A 22,659-nucleotide genomic window follows, 5' to 3' on the forward strand; every position below is an offset into this window, starting at 1 on the left:
CTCCCCCACAGTGTATCTGTTAAAAATCAAGTCAGTGCCAGCGGCAGCAATATTCACTAGATACCTGTGGCCTGCAAAGTGCCTTTCCCTCTGACCCATCCTGCCTCTTCTCACACCTTTTCTTGTTTTTATAAGGGAAGGATGTCTCAGAAGGAAAGGCCCGGTAAAGACCACCTATGAGTATTGCTGCAATGGAGGTTTCCGGAGTGAAGATTTGATTTTTTTAACAGGTACATAAGGTAGGAGGAGGGAGGGAAATGAGACAGCTTTACGGAACCGCGGGCAAGGCCAGGAGAGATGATAGACCATGCATGGGCAGCGGGAGGGAGAAGGGAGGAAACTCATGAATTGCAATTATTTTTTTTTTTTTTTGTGACTAATAATTATTACATTAATTGTGATTACCGTATTTTCGCGGATATAACGCGCACCATTGTAAAACGCGCACAGGGGTATAGCGCGCAGAAATCACGATGATATGTACAAAAACTTTTCTATACCGCGCTCAGGCATATAACGCGCATGCTGCCCGACTCTCCTCTGGCCACCCCGACTCTCCTTTCGCCCTCCCCGACTCTCCTCTGGTTGCCCCGACTCACCCTGACTTTCGGTGCACTGCCCCGACTCTCCTCTGGTTGCCCCGATCTGCCTGTCCCCCTTGAAGATCTGCCTGTCCCCCCTTGAAGTCCTGTCCCCATCCTGAAAGCCTGATGCCCCCCCTCGACGTCCGATTCTTCTCCCCCCTCGGCAGGACCACTCGCACCCCCACCCCGAAGGACCGCCGACTCCCCGACAATATTGGGCCAGGAGGGAGCCCAAATCCTCCTGGCCACGGCGCCCCCCTCACCCCACCCCGCACTACCTTACGGGCAGGAGGGATCCCAGGCCCTCCTGCCCTCGACGCAAACCCCCCTCCCCCCCAGCCGACCCGCGACCCCCCTGGCCGACCCCCACGACCCCCCCACCCCCCTTCCCCGTACCTTTGGAAGTTGGCCGGACAGACGGGAGCCAAACCCGCCTGTCCGGCAGGCAGCCAACGAAGGAATGAGGCCGGATTGGCCCATCCGTCCTAAAGCTCCGCCTACTGGTGGGGCCTAAGGCGCGTGGGCCAATCAGAATAGGCCCTGGAGCCTTAGGTCCCACCTGGGGGCGCGGCCTGAGACACATGGTCGGGTTTGGCCCATGTGCCTCAGGCCGCGCCCCCAGGTGGGACCTAAGGCTCCAGGGCCTATTCTGATTGGCCCACGTGCCTTAGGCCCCACCAGTAGGCGGAGCTTTAGGACGGATGGGCCAATCCGGCCTCATTCCTTCGTTGGCTGCCTGCCGGACAGGCGGGTTTGGCTCCCGTCTGTCCGGCCAACTTCCAAAGGTACGGGGAAGGGGGGTGGGGGGTCGTGGGGGTCGGCCAGGGGGGTCGCGGGTCGGCTGGGGGGGGCGGTCGGAGGTTCTTGGGGGGGGGGGCGGTCGTTGGAGGGAGGGGGGTTTGCGTCGAGGGCAGGAGGGCCTGGGATCCCTCCTGCCCGTAATGTAGTGCGGGGTGGGGTTAGGGGGTCACCGTGGCCAGGAGGGTTTGGGCTCCCTCCTGGCCCGATATTGTTGGGGAGTCGGCGGTCCTTCGGGGTGAGGGTGCGAGTGGTCCTGCCGGGGGGGGGGGGATGTATCGGACGTCGGGGAGTCGGCCGGGCAAGAGGGCTTGGGCTCCCTCTTGCTCCGATCGTGGATGCGGGTGCGGGTGGGAGCGCGTGCGAGCGGTCGTTCGGGGTGGGGGTGCGAGCGGTCCTGCTGGGGGGGTGAATCGGGCGTCGGGCGGGGTGGGAACTATGTTTAAAAACTTTTGTATACCGCGCTCAGGCATATAACGCGCGAGGGGTATGCGCGGTACGTAAAATCACGTATAACGCGCGCGTTATATCCGCGAAAATACGGTAGCTTGCAGCCCTAAAAAAAACACAATCTGAAAATTTTTGTTCCTGAGCAGTAAAGGGCTCATAATCCAAAAAATATAAAATGTCCCCCCTTAAAATCGCCTAAGATGGCACTTGGATGTCCTAATCGCCAGGACGATAACTGAAACCGTTTTCCTGGATAGACATCCAAGATGTTTCATCCACTATGCATCCAGAATTCTAAGAGGCATATTGGGAGGTGTGTTTTGGGTAGGCTTTAAGCATGCTTAAATTGACATCTTGTGGCAATAATCGAACCTTTCCCAAGATGTCTTGGAAGGAACTTAACCCATTCAGAGCTAGACCTGTTTTAATAATAATAATAATAATAATAACTTTATTTTTATATACCGCCAGCTATCTTGCGACTTCTAGGCAGTTTACAATAAAAGAAACTGTGAATACAATAAAAGAAAATGTAAATACAATAAAGAGAAACTTTACGTACAATGAGTTAAAGAGTAAAGCAGTCTACATCTGATAATTTTAATAATGTTAACAACAGTTTGTGTGTTGCAAGGCCAGGAAGTGCCAAGCTGTTTGCACAGAAGTAGAAATATTCCGTGAATTGAATAGAGTGTTCGTAGTTAGTGATTAGGGGTTGGGGTTAACAGTTTGCAGTTTAGTTATGTGATGATGTTACGAGGGGGGTTGATGTTCCAGTTCGTTGCCTAGGTATTTCAAGAACAGGTAAGTTTTTAGGTGTTTAGAAGCATATAAGTGCCAAAAAGTTACCCAAATTGACCAAATGATCACTGGACGCATTAAGGTATGACCCCCCTCCCCTCCCCCCCGCCACCACTACCACTTCCCCACTCCTCACTAACAAAAAAATCTGAATGAAAGAATACATACCTGTCTCTAGAACAGCAGCACTTGGTTTGGGAAAATCTAGGACAGCATTACACAGATGTCTTAAGTAACCTGGTGAATGGACTAATGAACCATAGAAAGGAGGACCCAGGCCCATAAGCCACTCTAACCACTACATCTAAGGTGGAAAGTGTGAGCTGTCATATAGGAGCCACCTGTAGCCATGAGGATTATTGGGGTAGTAGACAGGTGGGTCTAGAAGGTTTGGGGAGAGCTTTGGAGGGCTCATCAATTTTCCTCCACTGAAAGCTGCCTTAGTACATTTGCCCATACCAAAAGTCATCTTTATATCATCTGAAAAGTTTTCACTGTACAAAGTTGTTCCACTAATTGTTAGTCACTGGAACTGTAGAGCTTCCATGTCTACAAACAGTTAAGTGTGATGTAATCATTACCACCACTGACATAGCAAGGATAGGAGGCACCCGGGATGGTGGTGCTCTCCCCCCCCCCACCAGCTCCTTCCCCCTCCCCCCCACTCATGCCCTCCCTTCCTCTCATACCTCTTTAAATCTTTGTCAACACGAACAGCTTCTGTTGCTTGCACCAGAGCTGGCTTTCCCTCTGACGGTCACATCCTGGCCCCCTCAACCAAGAAGTGATTTCAGAGGGGAGCCAGACCAGCGCGAGCAGCAGGCCTGAGAATCTGCTAGCGCTGACAAAGATTTAAAGAGGTACAGGGGAAGGGAGAGTGCAAGAGTGGCGTGGGGTGGAGATGTGCCGGCGCCTCTATTAAAACGGTGCCCCCCCCCCCATTACTACATCACTGATTACCACCTTTAGAATTAAGGCTCATCCCATATTCCAAAGAGTAAATACTCAGTGGATTGAGTGCCATAAAAAACAAAAGTGATGATAGGGAGTCCTCACTGAAATATGCCTTTTGGATCCTGATTTGAGGAACAACAAACTGCCGATCTTCACATTTCAGACGGAGTATGGTATTTGCCACATTTTCATGATCAGTTAATTGCACACGATCAATCTAGGATTAATTTTATGCAATTTTTTTTCCAAGATAATTTATTATCCAGGCATGTGGGATGCTATCAAAGGCTCTCCTATAGTCAATACATGCTATACTGAGATTTCTTCCCTTCTCAATACTGATCACAATGGTTTTTATTCAGCATGAAATTGTGTTTTGGTTCCATATGCTCCCCTTCGGTTCAATTTCCAAGATGTCATTTAACGTTGATATGATTATATATTGTATCAGCATATATTCTAGTGAATATATTTTGATTGAAGAGACTGTGTTCCTCTGATCAGGAGTTTAAAGCTCAAGCCACATGAATGATAGATAGGTTCAAAAGGCGAGGGTACCCTAATAAATGTTTAAAGACTACCTATAGGCGTGCTATCAATGTACATCGTGAGTGGTTAAATTGTAAGCCTCAATGAAAAAAAACAGAGAACTTTAACTTTCATCCTTCATATTCAGCAAACATTACAATTACTTACAGTTATTCGAAATCACTGGGATATTTTAAGATACCACCCAGAATTTGCTGATTTACCCCATTTTGCGCATAAATGGGATCAAAATTTGGGAGAATTGATTAAAAAATCTAAATCTTTGGGTTCTCAAATTAATCAGGATCGGGGCCATTACCCTTAAGAACATAAGAAATGCCACTGCTGGGTCAGACCAGTGGTACATCGTGCCCAGTAGTCCGCTCACGCGGCGGTCCTTAGATCAAAGACCAGTGCCCTATTTGAGTCTAGCCTTACCTGCGTACGTCCTTTATCAGTGCCTCTACCATCTTTCCTGGTACCGAAGTCATACTTACTGGTCTGTAGTTTCCCAGATCTCCCCTTGAACCTTTCTTGAAGGTAACATTTGCCACTTTCCAGTCTTTCGGAATATTTCCTGATTTGATCAACAGATTGGCTATTAGTTGAAGCAGTTCAGCTATAAACCCTTTCAGTTCCTTGATTACCCTTGGGTGGATGCCGTCCGGTCCTGGAGATTTATGGTTTTCAAGCCTATCAATCTGCCTGCATACCTGTTCTAGGCTGACCGTCGACCCTGTCAGTTTCCCGTCGTCATTTCCTGTGTATAGCCCGTCAGCTTCTGGTATATTGGATATATCCTCTTCGGTAAATACAGACGCAAAAAATGTGTTCAGTTTGTCGGCGATGGCTTTGTTCTCCTTTAGTACTCCCTTTATTCCATGGCCATCTAACAGCCCTTGTGGTAAATATGTTTACTGTCAGCATGCCTTTGTGACTACATGTGTACAGATACCGCACACCACTCAACAATATGAACTGTATGACCATACTGACTGTAATTCAGTGCAAGTCATCTATGCCATCATATGCTCGTGTGATATACATAGGGCAGACTCGCCAAGTTGTCAAGTTGAGGATAGCAGAACATCTTAGCTACATAAGGAATAAGAAAGAAGACACTCCCCTTGTTGAGCAATGGCTTGAAAAACATCATCGGGATATTGATTTGAGATTTGTGGTGTTAAGGCAGTTTTATACAAAGCATGGTGGCAATATAACACTACAATTGATAAACTGTGAGCAGTGATTTATTTTTACTTGGGACACAGTAACCCCTAGAGGGTTGAATAAAGCGGTGAAATGGCCCTTGGGCTGCTGACAAGGGTTTGTCCAATCAGTTTGAAGTACGTTATCTCATCGGCAGTTGTAAGGGGTGAGGTTATGATGAGCTGAAAGTCTTTTAGCGGTTGTGTCGCTGCAGAATCCTGAGTGTGAAACTTATCCAGTGTGAAGCTTTTCATTGTTGAGAAAATGTGAGTGTTTTTTGAATCTGTTTGGTATGCCATAGATATTTATATTTGAAGATATTGATGCAATACTTTTTTTCTATAGTATTGATTTATCTTCCTCTTGAAGAAGCTATTGGAGAAACATAATCTGTGTTTTTGAAAACTACCCGGAAAACATGTTCTGTGTCGAGGAAGCGTGTGATTTTTTTGGATTAATGGACAAGATTGACTTTTATATGGATTATTTTTCATTGGTTTTTTTTTTGGGGGGGGATATGAATGGGGAGAACTGAGCACTTTGGACTTGAAGTATTGTAAGTTCAGGACATTTCATCTGTTCCAGCTAAGATAAGTATCCTTCACCTTCTTTTTTTGAAAATTCTTTTTGAAAAATTATTTTGATAATCTATTTAGACAAAGAATAACATCTAGTTTATTGGTAGGAAGGGAGGGGTGCTATGATGTATTCAAGCCAAAACTGGTAGAGTCCTGAGCTCATATACCTAAAGTTTATATGGCTTTCACTGAGCACAATTATATATATTTATATTTATAATAATTCTCATATATATATATATATATATATATATATATATATATATATATATATATATATATATATAAATCTTTTGAATGTTTTGGAGAATTAGTGTATTTATTATTTTACTCCCAATTTTATTGAGTGTTTAAGTCTGGCTGCCAGGTTTTGGTGGAGTGAGCCAAAATTATGCCACTCTATCTGGGCCTGGGCCAAGGCTCTGTAAGAGCATAGCCTATGCTACCATAAAGAAATCAGCACAAAATGCCTCAGGAACGAGCAGCAAAAACACAGACTCACCCTTCTTATACAAGCACCCAGAAGGTTCGTCACCTCATGGACAAAAATCAATGCCCTGTCGCCTTCCACATTTTCCAAGTTCCTGTGGAAAAAGCAAAACGAAAGGTACATATTTAGGACATGGCCGCCATTCTAAGAGCAGTTTTTAGGCTTTACCCCCACACCCTCTGAGCCTTTACTTGACAACTTTGCAAAGCATTTGAATTAATTAGCAGTCGGCTAAGAACAGAACAAAACACGAGTCTGATTTAGGACCACTGATTAAAAAGAGGATACAGACCCCTAACACCAACCACATTAAGATCAACCAACCCCTCTTCCTTTAAAGGAGGAACAGAGGGGGAGGAGAATTAGGGTTACAAGACGTCCAGGAAAAACCTATTTTTAGAGGACTGTCTGGGTACCTGGACAGACTTTCCAAAACCTGGTAATTTGTCCGGGTTTTGGAAAGCCCCGACCTCCCTACTGCATCCGGAAGGGTTCTGTGCATGCGTGAATGATGTTACATGCATCCACCCATGTGCGGAGACCCTCCAGATGCAGCCCAGAGGTCGGAAAACTAGATTCACTAAGCAAACCGATCATGTACCAATCGGTTTGCGACCCCTTCGCGACCCGATTTTCCTCCGACCCGATTCGTTAACCTCTGTGCCAATCCGATTCCGATCCGCGCATGCAAATCAGGGGAAGCATCCAAAAGTAGGAAGGACGCAATTCACAAAAAAAAAAAATTAAGGAACACCGAATGAGCGAAAAATAAGTGACTGCTGAGGACCAGTCGCTAGGTCCTTTACAACTGCCCTGCTCTCTGCCGCCACGCTTTCTGCCCCAACTTGCCTGCTCTTCCCCGCAGTGCGAGCCTGTGGTTTCAACCCGTGGGTTTAAAGCGGGTTAAAACCACAGGCTCGCGAAGCAAAAAAAACCCAGTGAAGTAAAAGTAAAAAAGCTCTGCTGGGCACAAAAGGGGCCAGCGCATGCGCAGACCATCTACAGTCAAGGAAGATGGTCTACGCATGCTCAAGGGTTGCTCTCCAGCGATCCGTGTGGTCATTGGGGGGGGCATGCCAACGATTGCCCCCTTTTGCATGACATCACGTTGAGAATTTGTCAGCTTGCCACGGATCGGGCAGGTAAGTGAATCTAGCCCTAAGATGAGGCTTTGTGAGGGTAGGGCTAGAGGTGGAATGGGGCGGGGCTGTAGGCAGAACAGGGCGGAGCTAGGTGTCTGGGTTTCTACGGACAAAAATCTGATAACCCTAAGGAGAATCCTGCTGGTGGCTCCTTGTGCTCCCAGGCAAGTCACTTAACCTTCCATTACCTCAGGTACAAAAATTAGATTGTGAGTGTTCCAGAGACAGGGAAATACGTAATGTACTTGAATATGGTGACGGGTCAAAGGCGCGCGAGGACAAAGGCGTGCCGACAACCGAGCGTGGACAACTGAGCGCGGGGCTTAATCGCGCCAAAGAAAACCCGTATTTTAAAGGGCTCTGACGGGGGGTGGGGGTGGGAACCCCCCCACTCTACTTAATAGGGATTGCGCTGCCTCACGCTGCCATGTGGGTGTGTGTGGGGGTTGTAACCTCCCCCCATTATACTGAAAACTTAACTTTTTCCCTAAAAAACAGGGAAAAAGTTACGTTTCCAGTATAATAAAGGGGGTTACAACCCCCCAAACCCCCACAACGCCAGCGCGATCTCTATTAAGTAAAGTGGGGGGGGGTTCCCCACCAACACCCCCCGTCGGAGCCCTTTAAAATACGGTTTTTCTTCGGCGCAATGAAGTCCTACACTCAGTTGACCGCGCTCGGTTGTCGGCGCCCCTTTGTCCTCGCGCGCTTTAGATTACGAACCCTTGAATATAACTCATCTTGAGTTACAGCTGAAAAAGGAGTGACCTAAATTTAAAAAAATACATGTCTATGCAGCTACCTGAGCTGAAAACATGTTGAGGAGCATCAACACTGATCAGTGCCTTCAGAGGTACACCCACAAAAGAGCATGATGGAGGGAGGCAGTCGGCCCGGGCGCCGCCTTGGTGGAGGCACAGGCATCCGCCCGTCCTCTCCGCCTCCCGCTCCTTCCCGAACCCCCTGGCCGCACGCGTTTGCTCCTTTCCTTCCCTCGTACCGCTTTAATTTTCCCGGCGTGAGCAGTATCACGGGCTTGCTGCCCGTGTTGGCTCTCTCCGACGTCGCTTCCGAGTTCCGCACCTAGGACGTGACGTCAGAGGGAGAGCCGACACGACGCGGGCAGCAAGTTCGTGATGCTGCTCGTGCTGGGAAAATTAAAGAGGAACGGGGGAGAGGTCGCGTGCGATGGGAGGGAGGTCGGGAAGGAGCAGGGAGGCAAAGAGGGTGGGGGAGGGGTGCTACGGACCTGGGCGTCACTCACCCTCACTACACTACTGGAGGGAGGGGGGGACTTTTCTTCCTATTTTAGAGGGTGAAATCTGTGCAAGGGTTTTTATCATATACTAGCTGATGCCCCGGCGTTGCACGGGTATTTAATTATAGCAATAACACTGTAAATGGATTCAAATAAAGATACTTTATAGTGGTGAATGAAATTATTTTTTTACAGCTTAATAAAAAGTACAATATTCAAATTATAATGTGAAATATTTGACAAAATGAATACAATACAACTAACGCAAAACGTGATTATAAACAACAATTTTAGTTTCACCTCCTGGAGCAAGAACATATAAATTCTTGGGTGAACCCACCCTTGAGCAAGCAACATAGAGTTGCGGGCCGCGAGACCCCCAGAACATATCACCCCAGGTAGTGAGGGATCTGAATACCAAGTTTCGTTCAAATCGGTCAAGCCGTTTTTGAATTACTGTGAGAATGGCAGCTTTTTACATATTTTCCATTGACATGAATGGGTGAAATCTGATTTTCTGTTTGTAGCTCCGCCCACGTGTGCAGGTGGGCCGCGAGACCCCCACAACATATCACCCCAGGTAGTGAGGGATCTGCATACCAAGTTTCGTTCAAATCGGTCATGCCGTTTTTGCGTGATCGCAGCACATACACACACACATACATACATACACACATACATACCTCCGATTTTATATATATAGATTTATAAACACAGGCTGTGCTTTATTGGTTGGTTGTTTTGCATTAACACCTTTTTTTTTTTAGATCAGCATTTTACTCCCTTATATCACTGTAGCCTATTCCCATCTCTAGATCATTGATAAATATGTTAAAAAGCAGCGGTCCCAACATAGACCCCTTAGGAACCCCACTATTTACCCCTTTCCCATTGAGAATACTGACCATTTAAACCTACTCTCTGATTTCTGTCTTTCAACCAGTTCTTAATCCATAAAAAGATTGCTTTGGTTGCCGATATTGTTTCGTATCCAATTCATTTTTTTTTTTTAAACTTGTCCAACAAGGCGTTTATGACATTCCGCCAAATTATTTGGCAAAATGCCTAACTCTATACACTCCGCCAAGGACGTTGAGGTCACAGAATTGTTGGCTAAGACGCAGCAAAGGGGAATATTTTACGATATGTACGAACCAAGAATTCATGTTTTTCTATAGCTGGACTATTTATGTGGAATACGTTGACTGGTACCTTACGGTTTTATAAAAATCTAATGCAATTTAGGAAAGTTGCTTAAGACCCATCTGTGCAGGCTTTTCTAAGCTAATATCCTGCTTTTTTAAATTAATATTCTATCTTCCGAATGTCATCTTCTTTTGCAGGTAATTAAATCTGTTTTGCTTTATTGTGACGCAATGGTAGTAGCTGAATGGCTGAGAGATAATCTATAGGTTCTGATGATATAATCTTATGATTTTTTTTTTTAATGTATGTGACTTTTTAAGATGTTCAAACCTGAACTGTGTATGTGATACTGTGAGCAGCCATGGACAAAGGCGGATTAGAAATGTTTTAAATAAATAAAAAAATTTTAAAATAATAGGACATTACCTCCTATCCCATGACTCTCTAATTTCCTCAGAAGTCTTTCATGAGGTACTTTGTCAAATGTGGTGGATGTCTACTAATTTGGATAATATTTTGTTTTGCAGCTTTATAAATCTTTTTCTGAGTACAGTAACCTTTGTTTTCTAGCTCAGCAGGGGGGGTGGGGGGGGGGCTGAAACACAGTCCTTCCCTCACACCTGCCCAATTTGTTTCCTCGTCTTATAAATAATGGCTAATCCCTAATGGAGCTCCAGGAACCTCTGGTGTACCTGCTTAAATAAGCAAAGCAATACATGCTAATTTTAGCATGACATAAAGTAAGTGACGGATGAGGAGCCTGACACAATGCAGCCATTGTGTCCATGGATCTGCAGCACTCAGCCAAATCCTAGAGAAGCTCTGGAGGTTCTCCAGAGTACATTCAGCCACCTGACTTTAAAAAAAAAAAAAAAGGTGTGGGAGACCTGTTAGTCCACTTGAAAATACAAAAATAAAGATTTATTTTAAAATGTTTTTAGTATGTATATACCACTTATAGCCTTACATAGAAACATAGAAGATGACGGCAGAAAAGGGCTATAGCCCATCTAGTCTGCCCACTCTAACAACCCCACCCCCTTGAATTTACCCCCCTAGAGATACCACATGTGTATCCCCTCTACATTTTTTACCTCCCTAGAGATCCCACATGTGTATCCCATTTCCTTTTAAAATCCGGCACGCTGCTGGCCTGAATCACCTGAAGCGGAAGTTCATTCCAACGATCGACCATTCTTTCGGTGAAGAAGAACTTCCTGGTGTCGCCATGAAATTTCCCACCCCTGATTTTCAGCGGATGTCCTCTTGTGGCCGAGGGACCTTTAAAAAAGAAGATATCATCCTCCACCTCAATACGGCCGGTGATATATTTAAACGTCTCTATCATGTCTCCTCTCTCTCTACGTTCTTCGAGTGAGTATAGCTGCAATTTATTCAGCCTTTCCTCCGGGAGGTCTTTGAGTCCCGAGACCATCCTGGTGGCCATTCTCTGAACCGACTCAACTCTCAGTACATCTTTTTGGTAATGTGGCCTCCAGAATTGTACACAATATTCCAGATGAGGCCTCACCATGGATCTGTACAACGGCATAATAACTTCGGGCTTCCGGCTGATAAAGCTTCTTCGGATACAACCCATCATTTGTCTTGCCTTTGATAAAGCCTTCTCCACTTGATTGGCAGTCTTCATGTCTTTACTAATGATCACCCCCCAAATCACGTTCCGCCTTGGTCCTAGCTAAGGTTTCACCATTAAGTGTATAAGTTTTGCATGGATTCCTGCTGCCGAGGTGCATGACCTTACATTTTCTAGCATTAAAGTTTAGCTGCCAAGTTGAGGACCAGTGTTCCAATAGAAGTAGGTCCTGCGTCATACTATCTGGTAAAGTGTTCTCACTTACAATGTTGCATAGTTTGGCGTCATCGGCAAATAATGTGATTTTACCCTGAAGCCCCTGAGTCAGATCTCCCACAAATATGTTGAAGAGGATCGGGCCCAAGACCGAGCCCTGCGGCACTCCACTGATCACCTCTGACGTTTTTGAAGGGGCACCATTCACCACCACTCTCTGAAGTCTACCGTTTAGCCAATCACTGACCCATGTAGTTAATGTCTCTCCCAGTCCCATTGATTTCATCTTGTTCAATAGTCTGCGGTGCGGGACGCTATCAAAAGCTTTACTAAAGTCCAAGTAAACAACGTCTAGGGACTCACCCACATCCAGTTTCCTTGTTATCCAGTCAAAGAAACTAATTAGATTGGATTGGCAGGACCTGCCCTTGGTAAATCCATGTTGGCGGGGATCCCTTAGATTCTTCTCGTCCAGGATCGTATCTAATTTATGCTTAATTAGTGTTTCCATGAGTTTACTCACTATGGATGTGAGACTCACCGGTCTGTAATTCTCAGCCTCTGTCCTGCAGCCCTTTTTGTGGAGTGGGATTACATTGGCTGTTTTCCAGTCCAAGGGGACTCTTCCCGCCCTCAAGGAAAGATTGAAGAGCACAGAAAATGGCTCCGCCAGGACATCACACAGCTCTCTAAGCACCCTGGGGTGTAGATTGTCCGGTCCCATGGCTTTGTTCACTTTGAGTCTTGATAGTTCGCAGTAGACGCTGCTGGGTGTAATCTCGAAATTCCAGAACAGGTCTTCTGAGCTTTGCCTTGCTTGCAATTGTGGACCGGACCCCGGCGCCTCGCAGGTAAAGACTGAGCAGAAGTATTCGTTTAGTAGTTCGGCTTTCTCGGCCTAAATGGTTTATATTCAGGTACGCAAGCATTTTTCCCCATGTGTCCTGGTGGGCTCATACTAGTGCTGCCCGATTCGAATCGATTCAATTTTTTTTTTTTTTAAATCGGCCTCCCAATTCGATGACCGACCCTTCTCACCATGCTTTCCTAAAGCAGGAGTGGCAGCGCTACCTCTTGTTGGCCGTCCACTGCCGCTCCTGCTTGAGGGGGGAGGGTCAGTCGGAAAGGCCTGCATGTTCCCCCAGCTTCCCCACTCTTACCTTAAGCTAATACGGCAGCCTGCAGGATCACCAGTGCTGTAGTGATCCTTGCAGCTACCCATCATCCTCAGCGGCACGTTCTCTCTGCTACGGTCCCGCACCTTCTCTGACGTCAGGGTCAGGATTGCGGCAGAGGAAATGTGCTGCTGAGAACAACGGCAGCTGTAGGGATTGCTATAGCACCGGTGATCCTGCAGGCTGTCGTATTAGCTTAAGGTAAAAGGGAAACTAGGGGAACATGCAGGCTTGCAAGGGAGCAGGCCTTTGCAGCAGGGAGGCAGGCCTTCGCGGGGGGGGAGGGCAGTATAATACATTTGCTATACTCGTATGTTGAAGATTGAGAGATGCCTGCCAGGCCTTCCAGGGAAGAGGAGGAAGGGGTAAGAGAGAGTAAGAGAGGGGAGGGGAGATGCCAGACCTGGAGTGAAGTGAAGGGAAGAGACAGACCAAACCAAAAAGAGGGGGAGGAAAGCAGAGAAGAGGTGCTGGACTAATGGAGAGAAGGAGAGAGAAATGCAAGACCACAAGAGGAAGAGTACAAGACAGATACTGCTCCAAAGTAGGTGGGAAGGGTGCAAGATGGCAGGAGAGATAGTAGGAGAAAGCCTGTACCTAGGAAAGGTGACAAGGAGGTAAGGAAGAGAGAAAGAAGAAGCTGGATATGGGGAGAGACATGAAACAGAGATAAGATGCTGGGCATGGAGGGAGCATAAGAACAGGGACACAAGGGGGACACTACTGGAGAGGAGAATAGGGACAGGGACACAGAAAAGAGATGCTGGATGAAAGGGTAGTTGAGAAAAGGAGAGATGGTGGATATGTGGATGGTGGGGTCCATCGCTGCAGCTGCGGGGGGATGGAGATGAAAAAAGGAAAGATGCCAGACCTCTGGGGGAAGAAAGGGAAACAGAAGAGGAGGACAGAGATGGAAGATGGATGGTTAGCACAGAAAAAGAAGAAAGAAGGAGAGCCTGATCAGAAGACAACCAGAGCCTGGGACCAACATGATTTGAAAAATGACCAGACAACAAAAGGTAGGAAAAATAATTTTATTTTCTGTTTTGTGATTACAATATGTCAGATTTGAAATGTATATCCTTCCAGAGCTGGTGTTAGACTGTGAATGTGAGCTAGGATTTAACAGAGAGAGGAAAAGTCTTTTATGTTTATTTTGTTTACACCTCACGACCAGTGTGGGTAGGAGAGGGCAAAGGGGGTAAAATAAAGCCACTAGGATGTTTGGGAAAAAAAAACCCAAAAACACCCAATTGGGTAGGAAAATCGATTCAATAGGCTGAATCAAATAAAAAATTATTTTCACAAGGAGCAGCGTCAGATTTGAACCCACAACCTCAGGGTGCTGAGGCTGTAGCTCTAACCATTATGCCACACACTCCCCACACCATAGTTAAATCATAGAACATATACCTTGCCCAGCTCCACTGTGGCAAATTTTTTTGGGTGGAAGCAACAACAAGTAAAAGAAAACACATATCCCCCCCCCCCAAATGCAGCTGAGAAGGAGCAAGTGACTAAAAGAAAAGGGAACCAAGTGTTGCACAACAGAAGCTGCCTGGAGGGAACCCCTATTTCCTGACCATATGGAAGATCTTCAGGATGTGGGGAGGGTAAACCTCGCTGCATAACAGTCAACCTAGCACCGGTGGTGCACTGGGAGAAGGTAAGCATGGCAGACATTGCACTTGGCTTTAACACTGCTAGCCTGTTAATTCCAAGTTTTTCTCTTCAATCATCCTGGCAAAGGCAAAAGTGTTTAAGGGCATATAAACTAGAGAATGACATGGGGACAAATTTTTCCCTGTCCCCGTAGGAACTCAATTTCTCCGACCCGTCCCCACAAGTTTTGTCGCTGTCCCTGTCCCATTCCTGTGAGTTCTGCCTTAACCGCACAAGCCTCGAACACTTATGATTTTAAAGTGTTTGAGGCTTGTGCAGATGAGGACGGAGCTTAGGCAATGGTGGAAAGAAGCATTATGACATCACAATCTGAGCTCTAGAATGTTGCTACTTATGATTTTAAAGTGTTTGAGGCTTGTGCAGATGACGACAGAGCTTGCAGGAATGGGGCAGGGACAGAAAAAGAACTTGCTGGGATGGGAAAATGAGTTCCCACGGGGACAGGGAAAAATTTGTCCCTGTGTCATTCTCTAATATAAACACTAGATGCAGGCCAAGTTTCATGTGTGAACCACCTTCTCTCTGCTTGGCCCACAAGTCTAGCCCCACCCCTACAAAAGATGTGGGCTTAAGCATGTCTCATGCTACCGTTGCGACTGGGATGTCTGAACAGAAAGTCTGGTACGAGTCCCAAAAATGCCAAAGATGGACCCGAATTCAGAAAAGGTGGGTTAGTAAATTTTCATAAACTAGGATCAAATATATAATTTTTTTTTTTACACCACATTCATATCATACGGTAAGAGAGCGAGAGGGCTGTATCTCATTTGCAAAACATCCACCTTTAGCTGTGGCCATTAACCATGTAAGTTCCTCCGATGTGCCAATGCCAAGCTTCTCTAACCTCATTTCAGGCCGAATTTTCTTCACGGTCACAAACTGCCTACTAAATTCATTCATAATGCCATACACTGGTTGCTTTACTTGCAGTCTACTTAATTACACTTTCTCTCCCCCCCCCCCCCCCCCCCCCCCCCTCTCAGAAAACAGCTGCTCTGGATACATTAGCAAAGACTAACAGTTAAAAGTCAGCACAAAATAAGCATAAAAAATATTCCCCAACCCAAAATCCCCTATGTTCCATTCTTTTCTAAAGGTTAAAAATATAGAACTGGTAAATGCAGGTACTTTCCAGCAAACATGTTATAAATGTACCTACGTGTACATAAAACGTAACCTAGCCATAAACACAAATGCTCAAAAAGCCTTCGTGTACTACTGGACACAGCCTAATGTCCTCTCAATTTAGCCCCTCCAATGGTATCTCTCTGCTGGGACTTGGTGGAAGGTTTCTGGTAAATAAAATAAAACAAATCTGGGGCTAATCCCCATGGCCTGGAAGCAGTACCTGAGTATTACCAAGCATGACATCTGGGTCCAATTTCCAAGCCATCCTCCTCCTCCTCCTCCTCTTCAAATTGGCTAGAGCTTAGGACGGCTACTGAGAATAAACCCACAGCCCCAGGAGGAGAGAGGGCCATCATGCAACAGTGACAATTTGTCCCCGTCCCCACAGAAACTCAATTTCCCCGTCCCCGCGAATTTTGTCGCTGTCCCTGTCCCATTCCTGTAAGCTCTACCTTAACTGCACAAGCCTCGAACAATTATGATTTTAAGTGTTTGAGGCTAGTTCAGATGAGGATGGAGCTGAGGTATTGGTGGAATGAGGCATTATGACATCACAATCTGAGCTCTAGAATGTTGCTACTTATGATTTTAAAGTGTTGGAGGCTTGTGCAGATGAGGACGGAGCTTAGGCATTGGTGGAATGAGGCATTATGACATCACAATCTGAGCTCTAGAATGTTGCTACTTATGATTTTAAAGTGTTTGAGACTTGTGCAGATGAGGACGGAGCTTAGGCATTGGTGGAATGAGGCATTATGACATCACAATCTGAACTCTAGAATGTTGCTACTTATGAAGTGTTTGAGGCTTGTGCAGACGAGGACGGAGCTTAGACATTGGTGGAATGAGGCATTATGACATCTGAGCTCTAGAATGTTGCTACTTATGATTTTAAAGTGTCTCGAGGCTTGTGCAAATGAGGGCAGAGCTTGCAGGAATGGGGCGGGGACAGGAAAAGAACTTGCGGGAATGGGAAAATAAGTATCCGCGGGGAAGGGGAAAAATTTGTCTCCGTGTCATTCTCTAACCTAAAGGTCTATTTGGATAGGGCCGCCAAGGTCTGTGACCTTCAGTTAGAGGGCTACCGCTGGAGCAGCTGGGCGATGAAAGAGAGAAAAGTGTCAGGGAGCTCCAATTGAAGGTCTACAGCAATGTGCCCCGGGGGTGCTATTTCCAATAAAAAAACATTTCTCCCCTCTTATAATCCTAGAGTTAAGAATAAGGTCAGATGGTCCACCAGAGAATAAACTGGAGTAGAGACTTCCAGTAATGTGGGAGAAAAGGTAGTGAGCTAAGTAGCAAGAAGAAATTGAAGATCCAGCACTGGGTAAAGCAGTTGTGTTCACTCCGAGTCCTCGAGGGTCAGAAAAGATCAGGTTTTCAGGATACCATATTATTGCACTTCCATGTTATTGTCCATAGAACTGATTGTAACACAGGTCAAGTGGTGTATGGGTTGTTTGCCTGTGCCAAAGATGGTATTTAGGGAAGACTAAACAAAAGATTAAGTACTGTATTGCTCAACATAGGAGTAATTTTCGGCTGGAGAAAACTGACCTGCCTTTGGTGTCCCATTGGGTTCAATAGAAGCATGAGGTTCACGATTTCAGATTTGTAGTGTTGATGCAAGTTGAATTGGATAGTGGGGGGGTAATTCATTCAATTTTCTATACCGTTCTCCCAGGGGAGCTCAGAAGGGTTTACATGAATTTATTCAGGTACTCAAGCATTTTCCCCTGTCTGTCCCGGTGGGTTCACAATCTATCTAATGTACCTGGGGCAATGGGGGGGATTAAGTGACTTGCCCAGGGTCACAAGGAGCAGCGTGAGTTTGAACCCACAACCTCAGGGTGCTGAGGCTGTAGCTTTAACCACTGCGCCACACTCTCCCCTGTGTCTGAGATATTATTAAGAAAAGAACAACGGATGGTTTATATATGGGGTACTGTTGAGCCAATAGGATTAAACAAGGAAGTAGATTGGCATCGGTTGTGAATTGTAATAACGACCTGTGGTGAATAAATAGATGACAGGAAATGAGGGTAGTAAACAGAAATCTCCCTTCTGTCTGAGGCTGGCGATGTGATCCTGGTTTGGATATCCCGACCATGTGAGCTGCTTCACATCTTATGCATAATAAATAACAAGGTAATGTTAGTTTTGAATATCTGTAAGAAAGTTGATTACGCTATTGTGATATTTGCTGGGTGGTTGAGTTTTGTTATTGTGTATTATAGTTTGTTAGATGGAACGGAGCCATGACCAGATTAAGCTCCTGAAGACGCCTACTGGCAAAACATGGAATTGTGTCGAGCTTGATTAATGTGGATGATCTGGACACTATCCTCCTCTTTTACGAAACTGCACGGGGAGCCGCGCTGCTCCCGATGCTCATACGAACTCAATGATAGGAACCACCAATCATGTACTTGCTTACAACACTAAAACTTTAGTACAATTATGTTCTGTTAGTACAGAGAATGCTGTCCTAAATCCATACTGTGCCATGTACACCTCTCCTTCCATATTCGCTGTGATAGGGGGATTAACAGAACCACAAATACAGAAAACCGCGAATAATTTTTTCATATGTTATTCGCTCTTTTCTGTTAAAAACCATAGTGAATATGGTGAAACCACGAATAACATGATGGGAGTCCTGGCCTGTTCCTGAAGGAGAGGCAAAACACAGTGAACAAAGTGCTGGGAATCGGTGATTTTCTCTGTAAATGCATGGAATCAGTGATTTCCCTATGCAAGCTGATGTAATTTGGAGGGAGGAGCCAGCAAGCTAAAAAACCGTGAATAATCGAAACAGCAAATGCTGAAACCGTGAATACGGAGGGAGAAGTGTAATATCTTCTACGAATGCCGCAAATTCATCTAAGCTATGTCTGCCAAAAATGTCTTTCAATAATTTTGTCCTTCTATACCAGGGGGTAGGGAACTCCGGTCCTCGAGAGCCGTATTCCAGTCGAGTTTTCAGGATTTCCCCAGTGAATATGCATGAGATCTATTTGCATGCACTGCTTTCAATGTATATTCAGTGGGGAAATCCTGAAAACCCGACTGGAATACGGCTCTCGAGGACCGGAGTTCCCTACCCCTGTTCTATACTGTGAATGTACCTTTGTAACCCGTTCTGGGCTCCTTTGGGAGGACGGGTTAAATAAATTAATAAATACCAATTTGTATGGGTGAACATTTCATGAAATTTTTAAATGGAATGTTTTAATGGTTTGAATAAATTGGGGGGGGGGGGGGGAAGACTCTGTTTAACTGTGATTTGTGTGTAGATTATATAACTCATTTAATAGTATTTATAGACTGAGTATTTAATAAAATGATTTAATAAATGGTGAAACATTTTGAAATAAGTATGTAATTAGCTTCTTTGTTTGAATGTTTAATTTAATTATTGAGTGAAGTTATTAATAAATTTCTGATAAGTCCCGGTGGTGCTTAAGTATTGGTTGTAATGAATATGTATGACAAAAATTTGCATATATTACTACCATTCTCATGTATATACATTATACCAGTGTTCTTCAACCATCGGTCCATGGACCAGTGCCGGTCCACAGAAATTTCACAGGGCTAGCACGTGCATCAGGCCCAAAACAGTGTTCTTCAACCGCCAGTCCACGGTGAGATCGATGCGGCGTTATCTTTGATCCAGCTCCCTCTTCCTCACTGATTCGGTGCACAAAGCCACGGGCAGCGGCTCCTACAGGCATCCTGCGCCTGAACCGGAAGCCTTCTCTCTGACGTTGCAACGTAAGAGGGAAGGTTTCCAGATGAGGCACGGGACGTGCAAGGTGCAATTAGTACTATTATTGGGGTGGGGTCTGGGGTGGAGATTGGGTAGAGGTGGGTGGGGTCTGGCCCACGACTTAGCCCAGTGTTCTTCAACCGCCGGTCCACGGAATAATTCTTTTATTTCTGCCGGTCCATAGGTGTAAAAAGGTTGAAAAACACTGCATTATACTACTACTATCCATTCAATTGTGTCTGACCCTTGGATGCTTTGTAGGCCAGTCCTCGCCATGATTCCCTATTTTCCACGGCTTCTTTCAATTGCTTGATGTTCACTCCCATGCCATTTTTGATGATATCCAGCCAACGGGCCTTTGGTCTCTCCTTCTTCCTTTTACCACTGACCATTCCAAGTAACACCTCCATTTGTGAATTTGTCCTGGTCACATGTCCAAAGTAGGTCAGTTTCCATCTGGTAATCTTGCCTTCCAGGAACAACTCTGGGTTTATATGATCAAGAACATCTTTGTTGGTGATCATAGCTGATCATGAGATTTGTAGACGTCTTCTCTAGCACCACAGCATAAAGGCGTCAATTTTTCTGCTATCTGCTTTCATGAGTGCTCATGTCTCGCATACATTGTGATTGGGAACACAATGGCAGTGATCAGTCTGTTCAATAGTGACTGAGTTGTCCTTCCACTTCCATATTTGGTCCATGCTCACCATGACTGCAAGCCCCAGTGCAATGCTTGATCTCTGCTGTCGAACCGCTACTGTGATCAATGAGGTACCAAAGGAAAATGAAGCTGGCAACCACTTCTATTTCTTCATTGTTGATCTTTATGTGGACTTTCTTGTTGGCAGTAGTCATGATTTTGGTCTTCTTGATGTTCAGGTAAAGTCCCATCTTCTCACTTTCTTCTGAACTGTGCAATAAGCAAATGACCAGAGCACAGAGGGTGTCCTGAGAAACTGTCTCAAAGAGATATGGGAACAGTGAACAGAGAAAACACCGACACCGAGACCGCAGAAGTACTCCTGATCGTGTACTGGTGGGCCAAAAGCAAATACCCCAGTTTGACAACTTAACTCAGTGGGATGTTACCCAACAAATTCAACCAAACTGAGAAAACAGCATGACAATCTGAACCAAAAGGAAGGGGGCAGGGAATGTCTCATAATTAAGGTAGTATACACCTAATAACAAGTAATCCACTCTAGGGCGGTCTAGGGTCAATACTCAGTGATCACATTAGTCTTTATATCATATGACTGACAGCTTAATTGATTCAGAAAAAGGCCTCAGAGTTTAGGAGTTCTACGCTCAGTCTACACTGTCAGTGTAGTTAAAGTCCGAGTGGATACTCCGCAATTCAATTATTGGCCAAAAACCTGATCTAATGCATTAAAAAAAATTTTTATATGTGAACTTTTTAAAATTTTTATAATTTATAACTTAATTAATATAAAAATCATCATAATTAAGGTACAAATGTATTTTGGATGTGTTCAGCTCAGTATAAGGAGGATGAACAATGTATACACATACACCTGCCCCGATGGGAAAATCAATGCACCTTAGTTTGCCTTGGTAAATATGGAAACTCCTAAATCAGTATGTGAAGGGAATTCCTTTCATCTGCTTCTGGCTTCCTCTCCAAAAGGGGTCCAATCTTTTCACTCTTACAACCCTCATTAAAAGGGCTCACCTAGACCTCCCTCAACCAGTGCTGGGAAGAGAGGGACTTACACACGGTTTCTCCGATTTTCTCTTTTCCACACTTCTTGATTGAGAGTTTATGCTGTTGCTGTATCACGAGGTGGGTAAACTCAAGAGAAGCAGGAGGAAACATTTCTTCACAGAAACCATGGTCAATGCAACAGAACAGCCTCCCATGGGAGGCCAAAACAATAATAGAACCGGCAAAGGCATGAGGTAAACACAGATGATCCTAGGCTACCGAGTGGTAAAGGCAAGCGATTAAATAGAAACATAGAAGATGACGGCAGATAAGGGCCATAGCCCATCAGGTCTGCCCACTCTACTGACCCACCCCCAAGTCTACTATCCTAGGGATCCCACTCCTGGTGAGAGGTTCCCTTGGCTTAACCCTCTAAGGGATCCCACATGGGCATCCCATTTGCTCTTAAATTCTTGCACGCTGTTTGCCTCGATCACCTGCACCGGGAGCTCGTTCCAAGGATCAACCACTCTCTCGGTGAAGAAATATTTCCTGGTGTCGCCATAGGCTCTATAGCATCCACACGCCAGTGATACCACGCAGATTGTCAGATTCTTTAGTCCACTGATGGAAACCTCTGAAAATGGAAACTGTAAGTAGCAATCTTTAGGATACCAGCAACCACTTTTTTTGCTAGACATTGCTGTCACACCCTAGCTTTTGAACACCCAATCTGAAGTTCTCTCTTTCTTCCTGTTATAATAATAATATTTCACATTTGCTATTAGATCTAAGCGGTTTTACAATCTAAAAAAAAAAAAAGAGTTCAGAGAAGTGATACAGTATACAGTATAGTACAGTTACTTACCTGTAACGGGGGTTCTCCATAGACAGCAGGATAAGTCAGCTATACCACTTTTTGAGCCCATTGGATGACATCACCACCAAGGTGTGACCGTCTCATCCTGCTTGTCCATGGAGCGATCATTTGCCCTAGAAAAGCAGGGCTGCTAGTGTCCAGGTGTGAACTGGAAAACAAACACCAGCCTATATAGCATCCATCAGAGACAGACTCCTGTTTACACCCTCTTAAGACTGTAGTAGAATACTCTGACCCCACACAGTCTACCAGCAAGCTATTAATAACAGCTGAAAACCGAATTACAGGAGGAAGCCGGTTTTCACTAGACTGCACTCTTTGGTGTGGTTTGTTTATTCAAGCACAAACTCTTGTTAGGGTCACGGTTCAAAGACTGCGTAGTCCGTATGTAATTAGAATTAGGAGACTCGAGTACACGGGATGCAAATGTGTCAGCCCTATACCCACCATGGAAACATAGCATCTGATAACAGATAAGCAATTTGAGTTGGGTAGTTCCATGGCCAAGGAGCCAAACCGGGCCAATTTTTGTTTTACCAGTGTCACACTGGGAGATGCCTCTTATAGAGCTTAGAGAGAAAATCAGAATTGCATTTCCCTG

General features: G+C 45.3%; 1 protein-coding gene across 3 annotated transcripts in view; it reads right to left on the reverse strand.

The window, feature by feature from the left end:
• Positions 1–22,659, reverse strand: part of NBEAL2 (neurobeachin like 2) — a 408,006-nt gene that overhangs the window by 251,341 nt on the left and 134,006 nt on the right. For all 3 annotated transcript variants that reach the window (XM_033931896.1, XM_033931894.1, XM_033931895.1), the window contains exon 4: positions 6,405–6,486. In XM_033931896.1, the coding sequence (XP_033787787.1) occupies positions 6,405–6,486 (82 nt within the window). The remainder of the gene's footprint in view (positions 1–6,404; positions 6,487–22,659) is intronic.

The sequence above is a fragment of the Geotrypetes seraphini genome, chromosome 2, assembly GCF_902459505.1.
Source record: "Geotrypetes seraphini chromosome 2, aGeoSer1.1, whole genome shotgun sequence".
Taxonomy (NCBI): Eukaryota; Metazoa; Chordata; class Amphibia; order Gymnophiona; family Dermophiidae; genus Geotrypetes; species Geotrypetes seraphini.